The 23829-nt window shown below is 42.5% G+C and overlaps 1 protein-coding gene across 1 annotated transcript; it reads right to left on the bottom strand.

Annotated features, from left to right (window-relative positions):
- Window positions 1-13980: 13980 nt before the first annotated feature.
- GJA3 (gap junction protein alpha 3) lies at window positions 13981-15516 on the bottom strand. Its single transcript, XM_010217117.2, has one exon. The coding sequence runs from the start codon at window positions 15514-15516 to the stop codon at window positions 13981-13983; it is 1536 nt and encodes a 511-aa protein (XP_010215419.2).
- Between the last annotated feature and the right edge of the window lie 8313 nt (window positions 15517-23829).

Raw genomic sequence — 23829 nt, 5'->3', positions numbered from 1 at the left:
CTCATTTTTCATGACCTACTTTGCAAAGTGGGAGCCAAGCACCTTTCAAGTTTGGGTCTTTTGAGTAAGTCTGTTGTCTTTTAAGCTGTGTTTTGAATTTGTCTCAAGAAATCAGAAATGAAACTCTATTTAAAATTAGGCTGAAAATGCAAAGCAGAGTTAAGCTAAATCAATATGTAGACATGTTCTCATGAGGGCTGGTTTTAGAAAAATACTGAGAAACACCTGGTTGTAAGTGAATTTATTCTCAGTTTCATAAGTAACTCTCTTTTAGGGGCTGATGATGCATGAGTAGAGATTTCTAGAGGCTTTAGGTGGGTTCATCAGCGCAAATTAACACAGATTTTTACCAGAACCTGCAGTCCCCTGAAAATTCCTTACTGGACCTTCACATAGCCTAATTTTAGGCATCCCATGTTGCCAGTGAGAAAAGAAATACCTGACCTTTGTTAAAGGTTAAATGTCACTAGCCTACTCTACTGAGTGGTCTCTTGAAACCTGCACTGTGTTTTGGATAGCTGTATAGTCATGGTGTATAGCTCCTGACTAGCTCCTGACATAGGTAATGATATCTCCAAAGCGCTTTCAGAAACGTAGGTACATCCTACTGATAGCCTCCAAAGTCCTGAGGAGATTGCCTCTGGCGAGATACTCAGACAGTTTGCTTCAGTAAGGTGACCATCGTGTTCAATCCATTCCATAAGCTGCCTGACGGTGTCTGGAGAGATTCCAGGATATGGATTGACCGGTGCCAGGTCGGCTGAGTAAGGAATGTCAGGCGCCTGGGAAGCCAAGCACAATGCTCAAGCAAACTTTGAGGGAAGGGATAGCACCAATGCTGCAGGATAGCACAGCGTATCAGTACTAAGGCAACATCACCCCACATACATCACCTATGAGAAATCTTAACAGTCATTGGATTACCCAGTATAGATAAAGGCCAGTTATAAATTATATAGAGAAACTTCCATAGAAAATGAAACCCAGATTATGACACCATGAATGACCAGGAAGATGGTGGTGATTAGTCACAGTAGTTAAAAGTGATTGAGGGTAGAGGTTATGGATTGTCTTTTGGCTATGTTGAGTTGGAACAGATGCTCATCTTTAAAAGGATGGGTTAAACAAGCTGATGTTTTAGCTTGGGGATTCCAGACTGTATCTGGAAATGTGTGACAGCCATATAGAGATGGTAGTTAAGTTTGTAAGAAGTTCCCCCCAAAAATCCAAGATTTATAAAGACAGAACAGAGACATTAAGAAAACAGACCTGGGAAAAGTTCTGCTTTTTTTTTTTTTTTTTTTTTTTTTAGTCTGGACTGCACTAACGCACATTGTATGAAAGGTAAGACCTTGAGGATAGGCAAAAGGAATAGGAGAGCACAGTGAGGTGAGATAAGACTGGATGTGTGAAGAAGAGTAAGACATTGGACAAGGGAAGATAAGGGATCATTTTCATCAAAAGGAGATACTGGAAGGAGAGGACAGAAGACAAACCTCTAGAATAAGAAATGTGAGCTGGGGAGTGGGAAAAGTTATATTGAGGGGACTGGTAAGACACTGCCAAAACAAACAAACAAACAAAAAAAACCCAAAAAAACAAAGAAGAGGAGCAAACTTCTTTCCTGTGAGGGTGACAGAGCCCTGGAACAGGCTGCCCAGAGAGGCTATGGAGTCTCCTTCTCTGGAGATCTTCTAAACCTGCCTAGATGCCACCCTGTGCCCCGTGCTCTAGGTGTCCCTGCTGGAGCAGGAGGGTTGGACTAGATGATCTCTAGAGGTGCCTTCCAACCTCAACCCTCCTGTAATTCTGTGAGGAGCCAAAAAGTCCATGGAAATCTGAGTTGATTAGGGGGATGGATGAGGAGTTACAAAGAGTAGCATACAGAAATGTCATTACTGGCTGAAACAGTTTTAGAAATGCAATGAGTGTCCCAGAGGCAACAGGAGAAGGGAGGGAAGACAGAGAGACACCACAGCAGTGAGCATGAGCGCCTCAGGTGTGGACTGAAATGGGGCCATGACTGTGGTGGCTGTCACCATAAGGAGAGGAGGATGGGGATGTGAGCTCAGATCCCCACTGCCTGAGCGAGGGGAGAAGAGCAGGAGGCCAGGGAGGAATTGTAAAGGGATGAGACAGCAGAGCCTGTGTGAGCAGGAAAGGGAAGTGAAGGACGTACAGAGGAGGTGTGCAGCAACAGTAAAGAGGAATGGTCTTGCTAAGGTTTCTAAAGAAATCTGGTCTATGTGATATTTTCAGCAATTCTCAGGCAGCAGGAGACTAACCTCTGCAGCTGGAAGGACTGAGCGGGGTAGGGATGCTCCAGACGTGATCCTCAAATTGCGTCCCAGCAACTTCAGCCAGATTCTCAGTCTAAGCCCAGTCCTGATTGCTCCCCTTGGTTCCCTTTTTTTTTTTTTTTTTGACCTCTTATCGTATGACAATTTTCAGGAAAAATGAACCTGGAAAAGGTCATTGGCACTATAGCAAGCAATACTGCCATTAAAAAAGTACTCATACAGATACAGAAATGAGAAGCAGCTGTACAGTGTGTGGTCTGGTTAAATTTAGAATTGATGAGTTTACAAGTCAAGAATAAGAAATAAGATCTCTTTTTCCAAATATTACATTTAATAATGAATTCTTAAGCACTTGTGTAGATTCCACATCTATATCATCATAGCTCCCAGAATCCTTGCTCCAGTTACTGCCTACAAACTCCCAAACTGGCAGACGTGGTAGCTTGTACCAACCCACTGGAAGGCAGTCCAGTCCTTCTAGAAGGTGCTCCTACCCAACCGGCCTTCTCCTCCTCTGGCTGAGGAGGATTTTCCTTCACGGTGCTTAGCATTCACACATTACCTATTTGTGCTTCACCTCAAGTCTCCAAACAGAGTCTCCCAAAGAACTTGACATTTCCATATGTGAGAGTTCAGCTAATTCTGACCTCAGTAACTGGCAATATCTGAGCTTCCCAGGACTGCCGAGCAGCTAGGGTCCTCCTGCCTAGATTTCTTAATGGAATTCTACCTAACTATAGAAATTATAGTCACTTAGAGAAGTCCCCAAACTTTTGGGTGTACTATCTTAGACCCTGCCAGCATCATCATTTCCATTAAAGATGCTATTCCTAAAATACCAATGCTCTTCAGTAAACCCCATCCACCACTCAGCCAAGCTCCAAACAAGTGGGAAGAACATTCCTGAGTGCTCCCAAGAATAATCTGCATTTCATTTCCTGCCTGAACTCCGGTTCATCATGACAGACACACAGGAGATATGCCAAATGTTGCAGTTCACTTCTAGATTCGTGTCTCTTCAGTAGGGCCATTCAACATCAGTGCAACTCAGGTTGCCTGACATTGCATTCACAGGACTTGCCCAGTTGCATGGACACTTGCTGAAGCACAGACACCTTGACTAAAGCGCTAGTGATAAAACCAGCCTCACAAGCAGTAGCTTTGTAGACTGAGAGAGGATAAACTTCCCTACTCTCGTTAAGTCCTCTATTCTATAAAGAAATTGAAAGTTACCCTGATATGTCTCTAGAGATCTTCAAAACCCGCTTGGACGCAGTCCTGTGCCACGTGCTCTAGGTGACCCTGCGTGTGCAGGAGGGTTGGACTAGATGACCTCTAGAGGTCCCTTCCAACCTTAAGCATTCTATGATGTCTATGATGTTTAGTTATTTATAAAGCAGGGTTTCAGCGGAAGGCAATGAGGTTGGCTGGGAGCCTAGAGCACAGGAACCCCAAAGAGCTGTTGTGGGAGATGGGCTTTTTTAGCTCAGCTAAAGGAGGCTAAGGAAAAGCCTACAACTACTTGGAAAGGAGTTATAAGGACAACAGAGCCCAACTATTTTTGGCAAATGGAGCAAAAAGTGGCAACACCCCTGCGGTTGTGTCTTGGGAGGTTCAGAGTGGACTTTAGAAAAATATACAGGGTAGCACAGCATGGAAACAGGTTACCTGGAGCTTGTGAGATCTCTGTCCGTGGATGTACTCGAGGTGTGGCCAGCAGAGCCATGACTGAGTTGAGATAATGTTGGGGATAGTCCCACTTTGAGTGGGAGGTTGGATTAGAGCTCCCTTTCACCAGCTTTTCTATGATTCTATGATACATTTAACCTTCTCTCCTTATACAGAGGTTTGTGCAGTTCTGATAGATGCTGGTTTCTTAAAACATGCAGTCTGTGTGTTTCTCTAGTGGAATCTGAATAAACAATGATCCTCAACTGCAATTCCTGCAGTTGGGGTAACCAAAAGTGTGTTTTAGCAATGGCTGGTATCATTTATAAGTGAAATGTATACAGAAAACAATGATGAAACAAGATCAAAAAATAATACAACTGTTTTATCTAAAGCTGAATTTGTGTATTCTGGATCAGATTTACTCTTTTCATACTTCCATTCCTTTTACTACTTCTGAGGACTCTCCTATGAGAAGACCCTTCCTGAATTAGAGAAGTAACTCAGTTAAAAAGCGAAGTCAAGCATTTCAGAATTGGTGAAACATCTAACCAAGTATTTCTCTATACTCAGTAAAAAATTTGTTTCAAGGTACACAAATGAGTTAATGCATACATATCCTAGAATAACAACTTGTCTGACAGCTATAATGTCATTTGTGGTTAGAGGGAGCATTTCTGCTGTCACTAAAATACCACAGATGTAGCCAATTGAACAAAAATGCTACTGTCTAAACAAACTCTACAAACAATGGCCAGTTCCTAGCTTCAGAGGTTCAGCAGACCAGCTATGTTCCAGACAATGCTGAGTTTGTTTAAAGTGTAATACATTTAGTTGTGCATGCTTATATATGAGTTATTGTAAAGTTGCCTCAGGCTAAATTAATTCCTGCTGCAACACTACTGAAATGGCAGAGATTAATTTGGCCCATTATGTATTAAAGTTGCAAATCTTTCTTTAAAAAAGACCCATTCTTTCTACAATTGATCTTGTTCACTACAGTCATTTAAACACAAAGAGTCTTACCTGTGTTGCACCAGTGAAATGGAGTTATACTGGATTTACATTGTTGCAACTGAGAGAATTCTTTTAGCCAAAACCAGAGACAGCTTCTCAAATTATGTGCAGATCATTGCGCTTCTCCTATACACCACAAAACTCGCCATGCACATTTTAGTGTCATGCATGACTTGCTATAGCAGCTGTAGGGAAAAGGAATTCAGAGTCACACACAAAACTTTGTTAAAACGTTAGGTCACAGCTTTAGCTCTAACAGATTTTTAACACCTAAGCAAATATGTTTAAGCTCCTCCATTATGCATGGGTGACAAGCAGTCTATACTCTCTCCACTTCACTCTGCAGCAATGGGATTACTGTCCCGCCCGGATCATCTACAGAGATGGCGCCTCTGCACTCTAGGTATAAAAAAAGCAAATTAAAAAAGTTTTAAACTCAAGGATGAAGAATGAGATCTAAAATAACAAACAGGTGTCTAAAATGCAACTGTACCATGAATTTTGGTGCCCAAAGGAAGAGTGTAGAAATCACCTCCACCTTGTTTGGCTTGACCCTACATGCTATATTACACCTTACAACTTCCCCTTACATATTGCAAAATAACTTAAAGATAATATAAATTAACAGATTCCTAGCAGACAACTAGAAAAAATGTCACTATATGACTATATAATTCTGCCTTTCCTCTTCTTCCACTTCTCAAAATAAAGAAGGTACTTTCCCCAAAGATTATGCCCACCTAGATCCAAACAGAACCAGTTTACTTACCCAAACTATCATCAGTTTCTAACTTTTGTATTTTTGGGGCCATTTACTTAGCAAAGCCTACTGCATCAGCCATGCAAAGCAACGGGGAGCTACTCGTAATCATCCCTTAGTCTCTGCTCAGAAGACCACAACATTCCTTAAAAACCAAAATTGCTAGAAAGCTTAATATTGCCAAATCAGGAAGTAAAAACATAAAGTGGCTGGTAATTATTTGATCCATCTCTTTAGTTTTCATTTAATTTAGGAATATAGAAATAAAAGCCAAATGTAAACTGTAAGCTTTTATTTCATGCACTCCCATCTGCTCACTGACTTTGGTGGATCTTTTGTAAACACTGGAAAACTCTGTCCCCCGCAAAAAATGTTTTGCTTTTTTTGAGAACTTGAGTTTGTTTGAGAGCTTGACTTTGAGTTTTTGGAAATGTCCGCTAGATCGTACAGGAATGGTTCAAAATGCCACGCCAGCCGCATCCGAGGGCGCTCCGCGAAAGCCGGGGCTTGCTCTCAGAAACGAGGTGTGTGAAAGTGCCCCTCATGTGAAGATCCCCCTCTTGGCAGCACAAATAGTCCCTACGGACCCACAAAAATACACAGATCAACTGGTGACACAAAAATACACAGATCAACTACTGGGAGAGAAAGAAGGGGAGATGATAGCTACCATAAAGAGCAACTTTTTTTTTTGCTATGTACCACTAATTTCTTCTTTAAAACGGAGGGCTGGAGAGCTGTAATACCTCCCTCCCCTTCCCCTTCCCACTGCAGTCACAAGCTGGCAATCCTCCACGCTATCGTGTTGTCTCTGCAGTGTCCCCCAGCAATCCCTGCCTGTGCAACCTGAGCGTTCTCCAGGGCTGTGTCTTACAGGAGCAGAGTCCTTTGCTGCCCTGTTGCCCCAGAGTTTTTGACCCAGAAGCGCTGAATTCATAGGAACAAAGAATTTTTTTACATGAATATTCCTGTTTAGAAAGGGGGAAGAAATGTGTAACTGGTTTCACACCAGCATGGGTTGCACATACTTAGTTACTTAATCAGATTTTTCTGAAGAACAATCTCCAAAATTTCCATGGGAAACACACATTTTTTAAGCATGTATTAAAATTACATTAATAATAGCATACCCTTAAATACACTTCCAGCACTTAATGCAAGTCACCAATAATTTGTCATAGCGCTTAAATCCATCCTCCATCCAATCCATCCAAATTGTTGGACTGAAATTAAAGATTTAGTATATTTGACAAAGTGATTTTCACTCAGCTTAGAGATTCTTACTCTCCAAAAAAACGAACTTAAGGTGAACTGAATGTATTTCATAGAGGATTTCTTACTTTCTATGCTCATGTAAGTGCTGTATATGAAAGCAAGTTTTACAAAACCTCCACACTAAATGCAGTTCTTCTTCCACAAGAGCCACTTAGTTTTGCCCATGTGGCTCCTTTTTACATATTATGCTTTTTGGACACATGGATGTGGCCTCTTCATTAGGCTATACGATACACAGACTTACTTGCTGTCAGCGCATTGTGCATTTTCAGGACAAAATTATTTTACATTTCTGTGGGCTAAACTGTGAGCCCTGCCTGCATAGGGCAACCCAGTGAATTTCAGACACAGTAGGAACTCTGCAGTGCTGCTCTGCAGCACTAAACACTGTTGTGCGCTTATAGGCAGCAGTGTAATTAGTCATATCATGGATATCATTATCATTATCCATACGGATAATGGCTAACGACCTGGGTAAGTCAAAGGGAGTTAGCACTGGGAGAGAAGATGGGAACAGCTATTAACCACATACCGTGAGATGAACTCAGGTGTGCCAAAGCAAGAATGAGGGATGAAACCTGTGCTCGTCAGAGGGCAAACCCTGCCCTGGCTTCCAGAGGGGCAGCGCTCACCCTGCCCTTGCTAGTGGGGTCTCGGCCACCGCCGCCTTCCGGACCGTGAACTTGCACTGAAGCCACTGAGCGTTCAGCGCGGAGACAGGTCTCGGCAGCCAGGTTTCCAACAGATGCAATTTTGGTATGAAAAAAGGAAGCAGCAGAGTAGGTGAAAAAGGGAGAGAGCTAACAGAGCGTAGTCAGCTGTTCTGCCATTCTAATATCTTTGAAGATCATCTGCACATCCATGAACATTTAATCTGAGAGAGACAATACTGTGGTACAAAAAGTTTATTTAGTCACGATTCTGTAAACACTTGAGGTAAATTAACACATCAACTGGTTCTTACAGATTTTAATACACAAGGCACTTCTTTCAAGACAGCATATTAACTGGCTGCTGCTTTTACTGTTATTACAAGTCCCTGATGGCCCAGAAAACTCGCTGTTTTTGTTGTGAGATTCTGTCATGTAGAAGACAAACAACCGGAGGCAAGAAGAAAACTCTGCATAAGCTTTTTTATGCTATACAACCTTTTAATGGAGAGAAACTGTGTCAATGGGAATAGGAATATATTCCACATCTTGAAGCATGTTCCCATTTCTTGCACAGCTCTTAAGTGACTGAAACTTCTAGAATTTCATTGGCATCTTAATACAAACTTAAAACATAAATCTGCAATTTCTTTTTTACATCAGTATTTTTTGCTTATGCAAACTGTCCCATTACCTTTAATGGTCTATTTGCAAGAGTAAAAATTACCTGCATGAAATTGTATTTTCAGGCTCAGAACTATATTTCTGCCTGGAAAACAAAACATTTACCTTCTGTAAAATCTTTTGCAGTATAACAGTGCAATGTTTCTCCACAAATATTTTGTTTGGAATTTTAAATCAGGCTGCCAATGTATCACTTAAAGGACATCCATCACACCTAATTTTTGTCATTGAACTTCCAAACACACAAAAGGCATATAAATAATAATGAGCTCTAAATTTATTTGGTAATGATTGAGTTCATGATGAAAAGTTTCTTTTTCCATCATGTGCCCTCTATAGATCCAGTTCCCATGTTTTAAATATAAGAGAACACTGATACTATGAATGAGTAAGCAGATTTTATTCTCTTTAAGGTACTGCCCTATGCCTGAAGAGTTCCTGTGTTAGTAAGATGTTTAACACATTGGCAGAGTCATTCTTTTACTTTTTATACAAATGTAAACGTATAAGAGTTCATTTCATCCAAATGTTCAATCTGAAATCAAAAACTGAATGTAAACTTCAAAAAATCAAAATACACAAGCAAACTTTTCACAAGAAAAAAAGAAACAGTAAATAAAACAAAAAGTGGGGGAAAAAAGCCCAGCCTGTTCAAACCTAACATGTTAGTGCCTATATTCTTAAAAAAAAAGGGGGGGGGGGGCTCAATGCTCTGCTTGTGCAGACCATTGTCACTAAGTGAACTTGATGCGATCCAGCTATCTGCAGGAGCTGAGGAGGTGGTCCCATGGCCTAGAAGGACCTAAGTACTGATGTGATTTTTAAGGGTTGCCTCAGTTATTTTACCAATCCTACACTTAGGTGTATTTACCGGAAAATAATCTCAAGAACTGCAATATGTCAGACATCCAATTAGGTCCAAGTGCCTTTCTGAAGAACAAATACACCGAGCCAAATCAGTGTTTGGTACCAATTCCCCTTTGCATATCAAATGGCTTCCAAAAACACCAGAGGAGACATTTTGCCTGCATTTTCAGGGCATTCTACTTATTTTGAACAATTTATGGTTTTTCAGTGTCAGAATGGACTAACACATTCAAAGAGCACTTCTTTTTTTTCTCTGTGAAATGCAAGAGTTTGATTTTCACAGGCAAAATCTTCCATTTTAATAAAGGGAAGGTTCCAGCAGGCTGTTTTCATTTAATCAAAATACAAAGGGAAGAACTGTGGGGTTGCAAATTGTCTGTACTTCATTTGCTTTTGTATTAACTGACAGCTGCACTAATGAAAAAAAGCCCAGTGATAGCAAACGGATTAACTATGCCCATGGCCAAGAAATGTGCTACTACACATGTATTTTTACTACATCCTTGTAAAACTATTGTGAAAAGAAGTACTAGTGAAATCAGTGAGTTCGAAATCAAGTTTCTGGTTGGAAGGTGCTTCCAGAGGCCATCTAGTCTTCCCCTTGCTTGAACAGGGTCAACTAGTACCAGTACATTTATTTATTTCAAAAAGATGTGTCATGCTATAAGCCTGGTAGGTTGTACAAAAACTATCTCTTTTTTTGTTTGTTTTTATTCTTTTCTTCTCTATACGTTATCATTTTTTTTAACCTCAAGTTAAGACAGAAAACAATTTTCCCACAAACCACCTATTAAAAGAGCAACAAGGAGTATTTATTTCAGTTTGCTTAATATCATCAGGGATGATTCAGTTCTGATCTCCAGTTCTGCAATAACTCCTCTACCACCTTCAAGTTAGGTGCATGTACAAGGTTGTTCAAAATAGGGCTTGAACAACCAGAGGATCAGGTTGAGTCAAAGGATCGATTCCTTTCAATTCTCTCTTTCAGATTAATGTGAACAAGTAAATTATTTGGAAACTAACAGATATATTTGCTAACAAATTCTGTTTCACCATACAAATTAGTTAGTGATTGTACTTTTTTTTTAGAACTGTTGAAAATCATGAGCTAATCTGTTTATCAATAGAGGGCAGATCTTTAATCACTGAAATGCATGACGTGGAACATATCAGCTACAACCAGTACACTGAACCACAGTTAATACTTTCTATCTGTATCTGTAGCAATTTCTATCTGTATACTCAGTAATTTCTACCTGCATATTCTGCAATTTCGATTGCAGAAGAAATTGACATTTCTTGCTCAGAAACACTGCAGAATGTCCATACACATTTTTCTTGAGTAGAAAGAGGAATAACTGGGCATTATCATAATCTCTCCATTAGTTCTGAATTAAGACCTGTAATGTTATTGTAACAGTGTAGATCAGGCCAAACTCTGACTTTGATTCTAATGCTCTTCTCATAGATTTTTTATTTCAGTGACATTTTCAGGAGTAAAGATTAATTAAAAATCTCAAAATCTGCCACATCAAGATATTTTTCAACAAATCTGAACCCAGATGTGATGCAGCAATCAAAGCGAGTTTTAAGCACTAAAGAAGAGTTAGACTGAATCAATAACCTGAACTTACATTTAAAAAAAGCATTATTTGGCCCCAAATTAAGATGTAGGTAACCAAGAATCATGTTGCACAGCTGTATGGTAGAACTTAAGGAAGCTGATCTTAAAGCACAGCTTGTGAGTTGTATCTTTGCCTGTTCTTACAACTACTAAGTCAGACTAGTATTCACCTGATGGGGAGGCTGCTCTGGCAGAGTTGTCTTCGGGCTTGCAGTAGAGTTAATTTCTCTCCCCATCCCTAGATAAGAGATATGAATGGTCTTTTACAGCTTTCCAGTAGTGACTTTGTCTGAAAATGCCACATGTTCCACAAAAAAAAAAAAAAAAAAAAAAAAAAACCAAAACAACCAAAAAACACCTGAACTCTCTGCAGGACTAACCACATGTGAATTTGAAAAAGGCAGACGAGGTGTCGGTTGATCCCAGCAAATTAGATCTTCCTGCAATGTTATTTCTGTATACACCATGGCTGCAGTCCTGCAGGACACACTTTGTAGGGGTTGTGCTAAGGAAGGACTGCAAGGTTTGGAGTCATAAAACATAAGGTCTGTTTTGCTCTCAGGACCCAGTACAAGAAAAGCACATACTCCAGGTGGTCTCACTTATATATATACACTCCAGTGAGACTTTGACTTCATTCTTCAGAAGCATAAGGGAAGGGTAAATCTAGCCAATGAATTTTGATGATAAAATATTGGATTATTTCAGCAATGTAATTGCTTGGCATTTGCCAAAACTTACACAATTGCTACTCTAATTGCTAGCAAATTGAAAAAAAATGGAGGGCTAAAGTCTGCCTTTTTTACATCTAGACAACTTTAATCTAAGTTCAGCACAGTTGTATGGATAGACTAAAAAGCAGAATTTAGCTTTTAGCTTCCTTGCAGAAAGGTTTTTTTATGGCTTATAACATAGAAAACTCATGAAAGTTTTACTGAAGCTGTACACCTAACAGCAGCTCTCTTTATTGTTGTATTGTGCATTGACTTTTAATGTAGTGTCTGTCCCCAAGATCAGTGGCAATAGGAGCACTTCTCACCTGGTTCACACAAGCAGGACGAAGTCGTTGTGGGACAACATGCTTAGGGGTTGCAGAATAGTGCCTCTGATCTGAAAAACCCCTTGTGTCTATTTAAAAAGTAGCAAAAATAAATGTTTAGTCTTGAGTGGTGAGAATGTGTTTCAATTGCTGAAAAAAAAACCAAACACATTCTGGAAAACATTTAACAGCAGAGCTAAATGTAAGCTAAGCAATTGTAACTATGCAACAAGGTGACCCTGCTTTGCCTGAGTAAGGACTGCACTGCCAGGCCAACTCTTTGCAACATGCAAAGGGCTATTCCAGTGTGTTTGACTGCTCTTCCCCAGTTATCATACCTCAGATTTATAGTGGCAATAGGAGTGACTCTGAGCATCAGTTCAACCGTATTGTGCTTAGAACAGAAGCTGGGCCTAATCCTGCATTCTTTCTGCACTCAAAACTCTCTCCAGCCTTATCAGGCTTTTGAAACTCTGACTATGTTCTGTGAGAGTATTTGTTAAAAAGGAATAAAGGATTGAGGCACTTGTAAGGAAAGCTGCATCTTAGAAAAAAATACCCAGCAGTTTCTTCCACTCATTTTTAAGTGAAATGCAAATCTTTTCCAAAGCAAACTTTTTATGCATTTATCTAAGGCCCCAAACATACATTCCTGTAGCACCAAAACTCCCATCTGAATTTTAATTTTCCTTGAGTAGGGCCTACATGATTCATCCCGAATCCTGTACTTTGTGAAACTGAACGAAAATTCTGCACATGACTTCAGTGAGACCAGCATAGGACCTTCCTCCACTACCATGTTGCCCTGATATTTTAGTCACTTTTTTCAACACAATATTATCTAAATCTGATTTTACTAACTTGTAAGACACTACAGATTGCTGTTACACAAAAGGGCAAAACATAACAGGAAATAATGTTGCTTTGAGACTCTTACCATTAGTAAGTTTCTTTCTCCTTACATTTTCTTGCAGGATTAAAGATCAAACTAAAATGAGTAAGTACACAGTCAAGTAACTTTAAACCTACAGATCAAAATTATTCTAAAATGTTCAAATACTTAAAAGTAGGCACTCAAGTTTTCTTCTAAAAAGCATCTTTCCAACTAACTTAAGCTAATACCTAAGTCTAAAATGCAGAGCTCTGCTTCATCCTATGGTTTGTCCATGGGCAACATAGGGGCCACAACGTACTGAAATCATAATCCTTGCTTTCTGAAGAGAAATTGTTCTATGTAGTGATTTCTGAGGTGTGTGGTTTAGATTCCTGTCCTCCTCTAAGCAATTTCAGATGTCATCTAAAATTATAATCAAACATGCCCAAACATATTTGTGGATTTAAAAACATGGTGTGGTCATTATTGGCAAACACTGAAGAGAAGGTCAAACCAGACACTTCCTAACAGGTCAAGAGTAAAAAATAATAAAAGAAAGATGAACCTCAAAATGAGAAAATCTACTACAGGGGTTACCCAAACTTTGCCCAGCCAAGAGGACCACCTTGGCAATTTGCCATGAGCACAAAGGCTGCATTCATTTGTGTTCTATGGAAGAGACTGCAGTCACCTCGGTCTTTAACATGGCAAGTTGGTCCATGGAGATGACAGGCACCAATGGGTAATACACCAACCTGGTGGTGCCAAAAGGCCAGGAAGGAGGATAAGTCATAGCAACTGTTCATGAAGAGCTTATGTGAAAGAGAGCAGAAGTGAAGGCAAGGGCAGGAGGGAAGTGATGGGCAGGCACATGGGCACTACGGATATGAACACTTTTCTTGGATGAAAGTCAGCCTCAGGGCACATGACCAGGTACCATTGCCATCTGTCACCTGTGCAGGCCTCCAGCACGGCTGCTCTCAGGAGACCTGCCATGGGCATCAAAGAGAATGGGATTGGTCCCTTGGCCCACGGGCCATGCTTTGGCCATCCCCTGACCTATTAGAAAATGTCAATATTTTTTCTCCACTACAACTCACAGAGTGCAAAAACAGCACGCGTCAAAGTTTGGAGGCCGGCCCTCCCCCCGTGCCAGGCCCAGCCTCGTGGCAGCTCCCCTGCCTGCCCTGCCCTCACGCTCCCCCGGGCGCTGGGGACCGCGCTACACGGCCAGGTCGTCTGACCTGGCTCTGCTGCTGCTCGACTTACTGGCCCTGCTCAAGCGCCGCGTGTCTACGAGCAGCGGAGGCTCGTGCATCTCCACGGTGGTGCAGGCAGCCGAGACGGGCCGCTCCTCCGACAGCTCCTCCTCGCCTTCCACATCCCACTTGCTGCCGCTTGCACCGCTCAGGCTGGTGCTGCTGCCGCTGTTGGCGACAGACACAGGAGGCCCAGCCGGCGGTGGGAGCAACTGCTCCAGTGGCTCCTCCTGCTGCGGAGGCAGCTGCCGGACGCTGCTGGGCGTGGAAGAGGCCGCCGAGCTGGAGGGCGCCTTGCCCTGCTGCTCCGCCGCCGCGCTGGCCCAGTTCTGCTCGGCCGCCAGGGCATGGCTGTTGCTGTTGTAGTAGTTGATGACGGCCGAGGTGGGCGTCGGGATGGGCGTCGGGATGGTGACCGGAGTGGAGACGGGCGTGGGAGTCACAGCAGGGCGCTTCTCCTCAGGCGCGGGGGGAGCCAGGGGGTAGCTCGCCATGGACGCCGTCTTGGAGGGGGGCCGCGCTCTCGGTGTGGCTGCAGCATAGTACGGTGGCATGGTCACCGGGGCCAGCAGCGGGGTGACAGTGCGGGTGGCTGGCAGCACTGGGGGGGGTGCAGCAGCCGTCACCACCATGGGTGGTGCTGGTGGAGGCAGCGAAACAGGTTTGGCCTCCGCTGCTACCTCGACTGGTGTCACAGCTGTAACAGGTATCTCAAGGCTGTACTGGCTTGTCATGCCCTGCTTAAGCTTCTTCCACCCCAGGTGATATATCTCAAGCATGTTGAGCAGCAGGGACACAGAGGCCACCACCAGCATGAAGATGATGAAGATGGTCTTCTCAGTGGGCCGTGAGATGAAGCAGTCCACCGTGTGCGGGCAGGGTGGGCGGCTGCAGTGGTACACGGGCTTCAGCTCGAAGCCGTACAGGAAATACTGACCCACGATAAAGCCCACCTCAAACAGTGTCTTGAAAATGATGTTGAAGACATAGGTACGGAGCAGGGCACCCCCCATGCGGATTCTGCCACGTTCATCACGGATTGGGAGCTTCTCCTTCCCCCTTTTGACAAGAGGTTCCTTCATGCTATTGCCTCCACCACCACTACTGCTGCCAGATGCTGCTGCTGGGGAGTTGCTGTCCTTGATGCTTCCCTTCTTCTTCAGCTCCTCTTCCTTCTCTTTCCTCTTCTCCTCCATGCGTACAATGTGTAGCACGTGGCCCAAGTAGATGAGGGTTGGAGTGGAGACGAAAATGATCTGCAGCACCCAGAAGCGGATGTGGGAAATGGGGAAGGCTTTGTCATAGCAAACATTCTCGCAACCCGGTTGCTGAGTGTTGCATGTAAAGTCTGACTGCTCGTCCCCCCAGACCTCCTCAGCGGCGGCCCCCAGCACCAGGATCCTGAAGATGAAGAGTACGGTCAGCCAGACCTTGCCGATCACCGTGGAGTGCTCCTGCGCATTCTCCAGCAGCCTCCCCAGGAAGCTCCAGTCACCCATCGTTTCAGGTTTCTAACCTGCAATAAGGACGTTACAGCAGCGTTGAAAAAACCTGCAGTTACACAGCGCTGCATTAAAACAGATCGCTCCTGACCAAATCCCAGAATGGTTGAGGTTGGAAGGGACCTCTAGAGCTCATCCAGTCCAACTCCCCTGCTCCAGCAGGGACACCTAGAGCACGGGGCACAGGGTGGCATCCAGGCGGGTTTGGAAGATCTCCAGAGAAGGAGACTCCACAGCCTCTCTGGGCAGCCTGTTCGAGGGCTCTGACATGTCTTATGTGCATAGTATTGCTTGTATATGTTAAGAATGACATAATCCTACGTCCTATCCAGCCACCAGTTTTGGTGAGCTCAGAATTGTGATCTTCTAGTACCTTATACCCAGCCTGTACAGCTGTTAAGTGCCAACATGAAGTGGGAGGCAAGAGAGATTCATAGTTAGAATCTCTACAAGTTTTAATATTATTATTAAATTGAAAAAATGCAATTTCCCTGTTTCTTCTACCTAAGACGCCGCCAACTGTTCTCACCTATTTTTAGAAAAGCACAGGTGGAAATCAGTTCAATTAATCAGAATACTCCTACTATTAATGTGACTGCACTATTCAGTGTGATGAAAGTTTGGCTCACTCCACTCTTTTTATTGCTATCAGGAGCAGTGTTCCAGTTCCCTGCTGTGTTTCATACTGTACAATCACAGAAAAAAAAAGTCATTACTGGTAATTTTACAGTGAATTATTTACATGACTTGAAAAATTGGGAATGAAGGAGACATTTTGACAGGAATGCCAGAATGGTTTCTCTGGGGTTTTCCTCACTATTCTGCCAGGCAGTGCTATTGAATCACAAGTGCTGAAACTCAACAACATAATTAAAAAAGAAAAGTTCAAGGACACTTAAGCAACTGTGCACAGATATTTTAAGGGAAGCATATATATCCCTATGGTCTCACTTCCATGAAACAACTGCTACACATTTTCAGTGTGTGGCTTCCTATGCCGGTTTAAGGCAATGTGAAGAGTACTGACTTTGAAAGAATGGGAATACAAATTTTTCTTCAGATCAAATCCTTATCATCTGTCTTGACAGGGGAAGCAAGCTATACCCCACAGTTATCATTTCTGTTACATCTTTGCAAGTTTCTAATCAAAATAAATGCAGTAAGTACATCACATTCTCCTAATGAACTAAAGCACTTCACGCCACCTTCTGTGTTTGCTATGGCAATCTTACTCGAAAACAATATACAATACTTCACTTGCAGCTGCCTTCAATACTTTCAGGAACACTTAGATCATACTTAAAATTCAGATATGATGATTTTCATACAGATAAAAGAGAAAAGTCACTATCAAAGAGTCCTGAAATAATTCTATTAATATAACTGAATTACACTCCACTCTTTTTACCTCACACTTAAACCCTTTGTATCTGCACGTGCTACAATTGCCAAGCAGAAAAGAGCTACATGTAAAGATGAACAGGCTCATCATTAAATATAGCAAATTTCCAATGAGAAAATGCAATATTTTTGGTATTTTACTTATTCTGATTTCCAAAAATGCTGTCACTGCTGCGCAACATGAAGCAATTACAAAGTCAGCATGAAAATCTCTGTTGTACACCTGACAAAATCTCTGTAAATGACCACTTAGACATCCATAAATAACTTTATCTTAGGAAATTCTTGAAAGTTTCATAACCAACAGGCAATTTTTAAAAAAGTTTGTAAAGGGAATTTGGGAGTATTTCTAGTAAAATTATATTCTAGTTTTATTGAAACAATTATTCTTGACACTTAAGAAGTGAAAAATATCTAACTTCTTCCCCCAAAATAAAGGTCTGACTTTGATGTTTGAGAGGCATTCAATTTTGAGCACTTCTTTCAGGCTTTTAATTACATTGTTTATTTCAGTCAATTTTCAAATAACATGATTTTACTATGAGAAAATGAAGTACCTGTAACAGCATGGAGATCATATACTCCCAAAAATCCCCACCTAGGACTTGATATTTTTGGAATGCTAATAATCCTAGAACATTATTACACTTTTTATCCATACAAAATTACTTCACCCAACACTTTCCCCTCCTCCAGAAACAACAGATCTTTTTATAGCCTATAATATTTTCTTTAATATTATAAAACTTTTCTTCCAGCACTGCATGATCAATTGTATATGATGTTATTAACAGTGCGATTTTGTGTAGTAGTGTTCCTGGTTGTAAAACAAATTATGCCTTTTTTGAAAAATATTCATCAATTTAAAACAGTGGAGTTTTTTCCCCTTTTAAAATACTAACCCAAGATCGAGTGAATTTAAATAAAATACCTTCTTTATATAATCCTTATTTGATTTTAATTTTCTTGGGCATATGAGATTTTTGCACAAAGAAATAACTTTAACCTTGAAAAGTATTAATTTGTCAAACCATAATGCATTAATCTTTTTTTTAACTAAAAAAACATTGAATATATGTTCAATTTAATTTATTCTTAATGTTATTTGGGAAGGTTTTTATTTTAGTAAATATTGTTATGGAGGAACAACAAAATGAATCAATGCAAAAGGGTGGCTACAATGAAAGTAGGATGTCTTTTGTGCTTTTCTGAAGAATTTGATTATCTAGTGGCTACTGGAGGATCAAAATAATAACATGTAATCAGCAAATGAAAGGTAATCCCATGTAATTTACTCTCAATCATTCCCTGTTCACTAAAACTACTGACATTTCTCCTGTTGACTACTGACCAGCTGAGATAACTGCCCTTTCTGAGATAATTCAGGATGGTAAAGGTGACACAACAATCCGTTTTTTTAAAGAAAGAACTTTACAATCTGTTCTAAGGTTTACATTAATTAAAAGATCTATTTCTGTATTCCGGGATCAGAAAATCCACACAGCCCACAAAGTGCTTAAGCAGAGGATACTTCATAGCATGTAAACTGAGCAGAGGTGAAACTTCAGTGTTCATCCTAGTGCCAGTTCCTGCTGCGCTGCCTCCACCACAGCTGTGCATCACCTATGGACTCACGCAAGAGGGGTGTAATTTCCAAAGGCAACACCAAGGCACATACATCCCCTGGCTGGGGAGCTCTCAGAAGTCCAGGTTCGAAACCTCCCACCAACATCAGAGCATTCTCTCCAGGGAGCAGTTCTTAAAACCAAGGTAACTCATCCAAAAATCATCCATGATTTTAAAGGGATGCTTCGGTGCAGATAATGGTTGAATCAACCCAAGGGCTCACACAGTATTTGAGTAGTCACCATTAAGTTCAGTGGATGCTGAGAGTGCTCAAAAGCTAAAAATAAAGCCACACAACTAAATACTCAAATCTAAATTCCGACATGTAACTTTAGACAGCCATCATTCAATATTTTAGCTGAGAGCAATTCCAAGCTGCCTTTTGTGGGGTTTTGTATTAAACTTAACTGTACAGAGCTGCTTCCAGTACTGCAGGTCATGCTTGCAAATCGAGAGCTAGGAAACTCTTTAATCCTACAGTTTGCTAAGGGTGATATTTATTCTGTCTATGGTTGGAAAAAACAGAGGTTGAAAAAGAACCATCTTTATCTGCATTTCATGTAAATGCATGGGAAAATATCTGTTAGGGAACGATAGAGAATCTGTTTCAGAATGGATTCTGATTCAGCGGTATAGAGAGTAAGGATTTCATGGATCTTGGGATCATCCTCTAAACACTGGGAGCCACGTATTGTTTGTGTCACTTCAAAAATTGAGATAAATACTGAAAAAGAGACAATTCATAGAAATGACAATGAATTGTATTTAAGAATCAGTGTTGCATATTAATGGGTAAGTTTAATACCTACAGAAATACACACTGTTGATGGTCTACGTGTGTGCGTGTGTGTGAAAAAGACAGAAAGATAATGAGCAAGAGGGAGAACATAACTTTTAAAGCTGTGGTGTCTTACATATCACTTTACAGGAGATAAATAATTATAAGTTGACACCTTAACAAACTTGACAGTTACTATTTCTACTTGTATTTCAGATGGTGTGTCTCACAGAAAAGGTACTTCATTATGTACCAGGTGTGTGAAATATAATCATTTATTTGTAATTTTATTCCTGCATAAGTATGTGTGTATATACAAAATTACATATGCACATACAGTCATACACACATAGATAATTACACAAACATTACCAAATTAGGCTAATTGGTGTACTTATAATTTTACTATACTGGTATATCTAAAAAATACCCTTTGGCAACTATCTGGGAATTTAATTGATGTCTCTGTCATACAATATCTCAAACTTGGCTCACACTTTCTTTCATTTCTTCTTATTCTTTGTAATATCTCCTATGGGATTGAGATTTTTATCCTTAAAATTATCTAGAGTTTACAAACTAGTATTACAGAAATTGCTAAGAGAGAAAACAACTTTCAATATTTCCCCCCCAAAAGTTAATGAATGAGAATTTCAATTTCTATCTTTTTTAACTCTGGATGAAATTCATAATCTAAATCTAATAAGTGGTCACACTGCACAAAATCTGCAATGTGACCACGTCATTCCAAACCAAGTGAGAGACACACAGGGATAGAATTAGCTATTATAATTTCCACTAAACTTTAAAGGTAATTGGCCATGTACTAAAATAAAAATAAAAATAAATAAAACAAGCAAACAATGGTTGAGGTTTAATTCACTTTATGAATTTGGTTAAATGATGACTTCAAAAATATCCTACTTCATGCTCAGGTGCATCTACTGTCACTTTCATTGCATTTTAAATACTCGTTAAGAAAGGATAATGTAACTGATCTTGTTATTACCTTAAACACTTCTGTGGAGCCTCTTCCTTAAGAGCTAGGCAAAACTCCTCTCAACCCGGTGGAAGTGTGGCCAGAGTAGAGAAGTGCAAGGAGCTGACCCAGGAGGAGAAGCAGGTCCCAGCTGCTAAACCCCTCCTGACACAACAAACCCTCCATCTGACTCACCACTGACAGCAGAAAAAACAGAAACAAAAGCAACACCTTCCCTTTCCCAAAGTGTTCAGACGCTGCAGGAGAGCTCTGTTTTGGAACTAAAAGGCAGCGACTTACCACCGAGGCACCGAGAGGCGCGAGGGCGCGCGGCTGGCGGGGCGCTACGGCGTGACTGCCGAGCCGGGGTGCCAGCCCCACGTCGCCAGCGCGCAGACACCAAGGGGACAGCTCTGCCCGTGCCCCCCTGCACCCGCCACCCGCTGCCACGAGCCCCGCGGCGAGGGGGGCTGCCCCGCCGGGCTCCGGGGCAGACGGGCCGCGCCAGGGCCCCTGCCCACCGCAGAGCGCCGGGCGCCCCGACTGGGGCTGCAAGTCCGAGGCACTGACACGCTTCAAGGGCATCTTTGTCAATGGAAAACTTTTACTTCTCTACAGGTTTATTCTAACATGTCCCAGGAAAAAAAAATCCTATAACGTTGCCTTTAAAATTTTGCATCTGGCTTCTCAGTCCAACTGCTTTTTCCCAGTATATTCCAGGCTCTCACAGACCTAACCACACTCTCCAAATTCCTAATAACATCGTACGTTCATGTGATTTCCTCAGGGAGCCCGGGATGTACTCCAATGACTTTTGATACGACAAGTACAGGGGAAGAAAATATCTTACAGCAATGGAAAGCTTTTGCCTAATTAAGTCAGAAGTATCTGTGAAAACTCCAAAGAGTATATATCCCTGTCAGACACTCTGCATCCCTTCTGAATGAGCAAGTGGCACATTTTCAGTAGCCTCCAGACCAAGCATTTCGCCAGAGGGAGGCAGAGCCCTGGAGGCTGCAAGGCCTTAGGGAGGACACGGCTGTTCCCTGTGCGGTGCCCACAGGAGCGAGCCCCAAAGGAAAACGCGTGGGATAAGGGGCTGTAGCAACGCCGCCTTCGCCCCCAGCACACCCCGGGCCCTTACAGTCACACTCATCTGTGTTCCATTCATTTGTACCTGGCACCACTTAGGACACTGAAAAATAAAAAATGCCATGTCTGCTTTATTTAGGTTTTCACATTTATTGCAGCAAAGTTTAAAGCTGACCCTTGCACCCCCCACTCCCTCCTCAGAGCGAGGCGCGGGCTGCGCCAGCCCCGGACAAGCCCCGCGTCGCGCCCGCGCGGCCGGGCCCTACCTGCCGCCAGCCGCGCCAGAGCCCTCGCGCCGGCGGCCGCCCGTCGCCTGGAGGCCGCCTGTGGCGCGGGGCCCGGGACAGCCTCCCCTATAGGCCCCGGGGCCCTCCCTCTGCCCTCCTCCCCTCGCCCGCCTCCCGCAGCCGCTGGCGCTGCCAGCCCCGCACGCAGCCCCGGGGGTCTCCGCGCGGCCGGGGCGCCGCGGCCGCCACTCGCTGCCGCTCCTCGGCCGCCGTGGCGAAGGGTCGTTGCTGGCTGGACCCGCTCGGCGGGACCCGCATGCAGCGGTTTTAAGGGAAACTCGTGTAAAACGGGGAGTCTCGGCCGCGCGCTGCGGCGCGGAGCGGAGCGGAGCGGCCCGGCGCGGAGCGGAGCAGCGCCGCCCCCGGGCGCCCCCGCGCGACGGCCGTTGGCGCCGTTGGAACCGTTGGCGCCGTTGGCGCCGTTGTTGCCAATGGAGAGTTGTGTCGATGTGTATAAATACCTGGTAGGAGGGTGTCAAGAGGATGGATTCAGCCTCTTCTCAGTGGTCCCCAGTGACAGGGTGAGAAGCAACGGGCACAAACTGAAATACAGGAAGCTCCATCTGAACATAAGGAAAAACATTTTTTTTTTTTCTGTGAGGTGGTCAAATACTGGAGTTGTGGCGTCTCCATCTGTGGAGATACTCAAAAGCTGCCTGGACGTGGTCCCAGGCACAGTGCTCTAGGCGGCCCTGCTTGACCAAGCGGGGTTGGACTAGGTGATCTCTGAACCAACCTTCCAACCTGAACCGCTCTGTGATTCTGTTGCTTAGGAAAAATTCTGCAGTGAAGCAGGCAGTGGGGTTCTACAACCGCCTTTTGGTGTTGCCACAGAGAGTTGTTAGTGCAGAATTCAATACATCTTGAAATGGGATTGCCTGATGCAATGCCTGGCTTCCCTGAGTTTACTCATCTGCTAAGAATTTGCTTTCCAAGAATTCTGCATTCTTACCAGAAAAGATTTGGAGCGTCATAAACTCTATGGGACATCTGTAGAAAAAGAGATGGCTAAGGATGCAAAATTACTGGAGGAAAACTGAAAGGAAGTTTCAGTTTTATAAAACTGTAAAAACAAGGACACATTATGCATTGGGAAAAGCCTAAGCAAAAGAGCCTGCTGAGGTGGTATGAGGGGCTCTTTGAAAGTCACGTACTAGAACAAGAGAAACTTAACTGGATTTAGGGGGCAGACTAGACAAATTAGGACCTGTCTGCCTGAGAAATTCATTCTGAAGCAAGGTATACTCAAATTTATAGAATAATAGCTATTCAGAAGTGTCTTTTCATATGAATACTCCGAGAAATGGTTTCCCCTGAAAGGGCCATCCTGCCAGTTTCCTAACTGGCCCCTGTCTTTAAAGGTCCACAGCAACTCCAGTGGCCACTTTGGTCCAAATCCCTAGGTCCTTGTTATGTTTAAAGGTTTCCCTCAGTTGCTGCTGTCACTAGACAGTAAAATAAAATTTATATTCACTTTTTCACATTAAAATGCATACTTACATAATTTCCAGCCTTCCTTTAATTAACCACTTTTTAATTTTATTTTTTGTCTTGAACCTAGTCTTCCACATAGGTGACAAACCCTGTACTGTGTGTAGACAAATCCTAAGAGAGGAACTATGTGTCTTGCGTAGACAGAGTGGGGTTAAAGGAGTGGGCGAAAAGAACAGTGAGACAGTATTTTATAGATCAGAAGACTTGGGCTTGTACTACAAAGTACAAGAGAAAACATCCAAAAGAGATACAAGTCTTATGGAAAGATAAAAAGATCCCATAAGCTAAGGGAATATATCTTGATTTTAGCCTGAACCTGAGCTCAACTGCTACAATAAAAGGGAAAATTTTAATGATTAGTCTTGACTGAAAACAGTATTTCCTCCCACGCTCTTTCCAATGTAAGCACCTGTTTTGAAGAGGTTCCTTGCTGCTGGGTCTGTGCACCCCTGAAAGATTTAATGGTGGGATCTCTAAACTGTGGTACAGGTCACTACTGATGACAACCCACTTGACAGGTACGTTGTACAGCAGTGCTGAGAGCAGTTGTATCCACACGTTCAACACAAAGGAAAGAGCTGAGAGGACCTTCCCTTCAGCATGTTGTGGCACTCTGTATGTGTCAATGAAAAAAATTGCGCTTGACATGCCGC

Source organism: Tinamus guttatus, unplaced genomic scaffold, assembly GCF_059628265.1.
Source record: "Tinamus guttatus ecotype Peru unplaced genomic scaffold, ASM5962826v1 Tinamus_guttatus_pri_ptg000150l, whole genome shotgun sequence".
In the NCBI taxonomy this organism is placed as follows: Eukaryota; Metazoa; Chordata; class Aves; order Tinamiformes; family Tinamidae; genus Tinamus; species Tinamus guttatus.
This window is presented reverse-complemented; position numbering and strand designations above follow the sequence as displayed.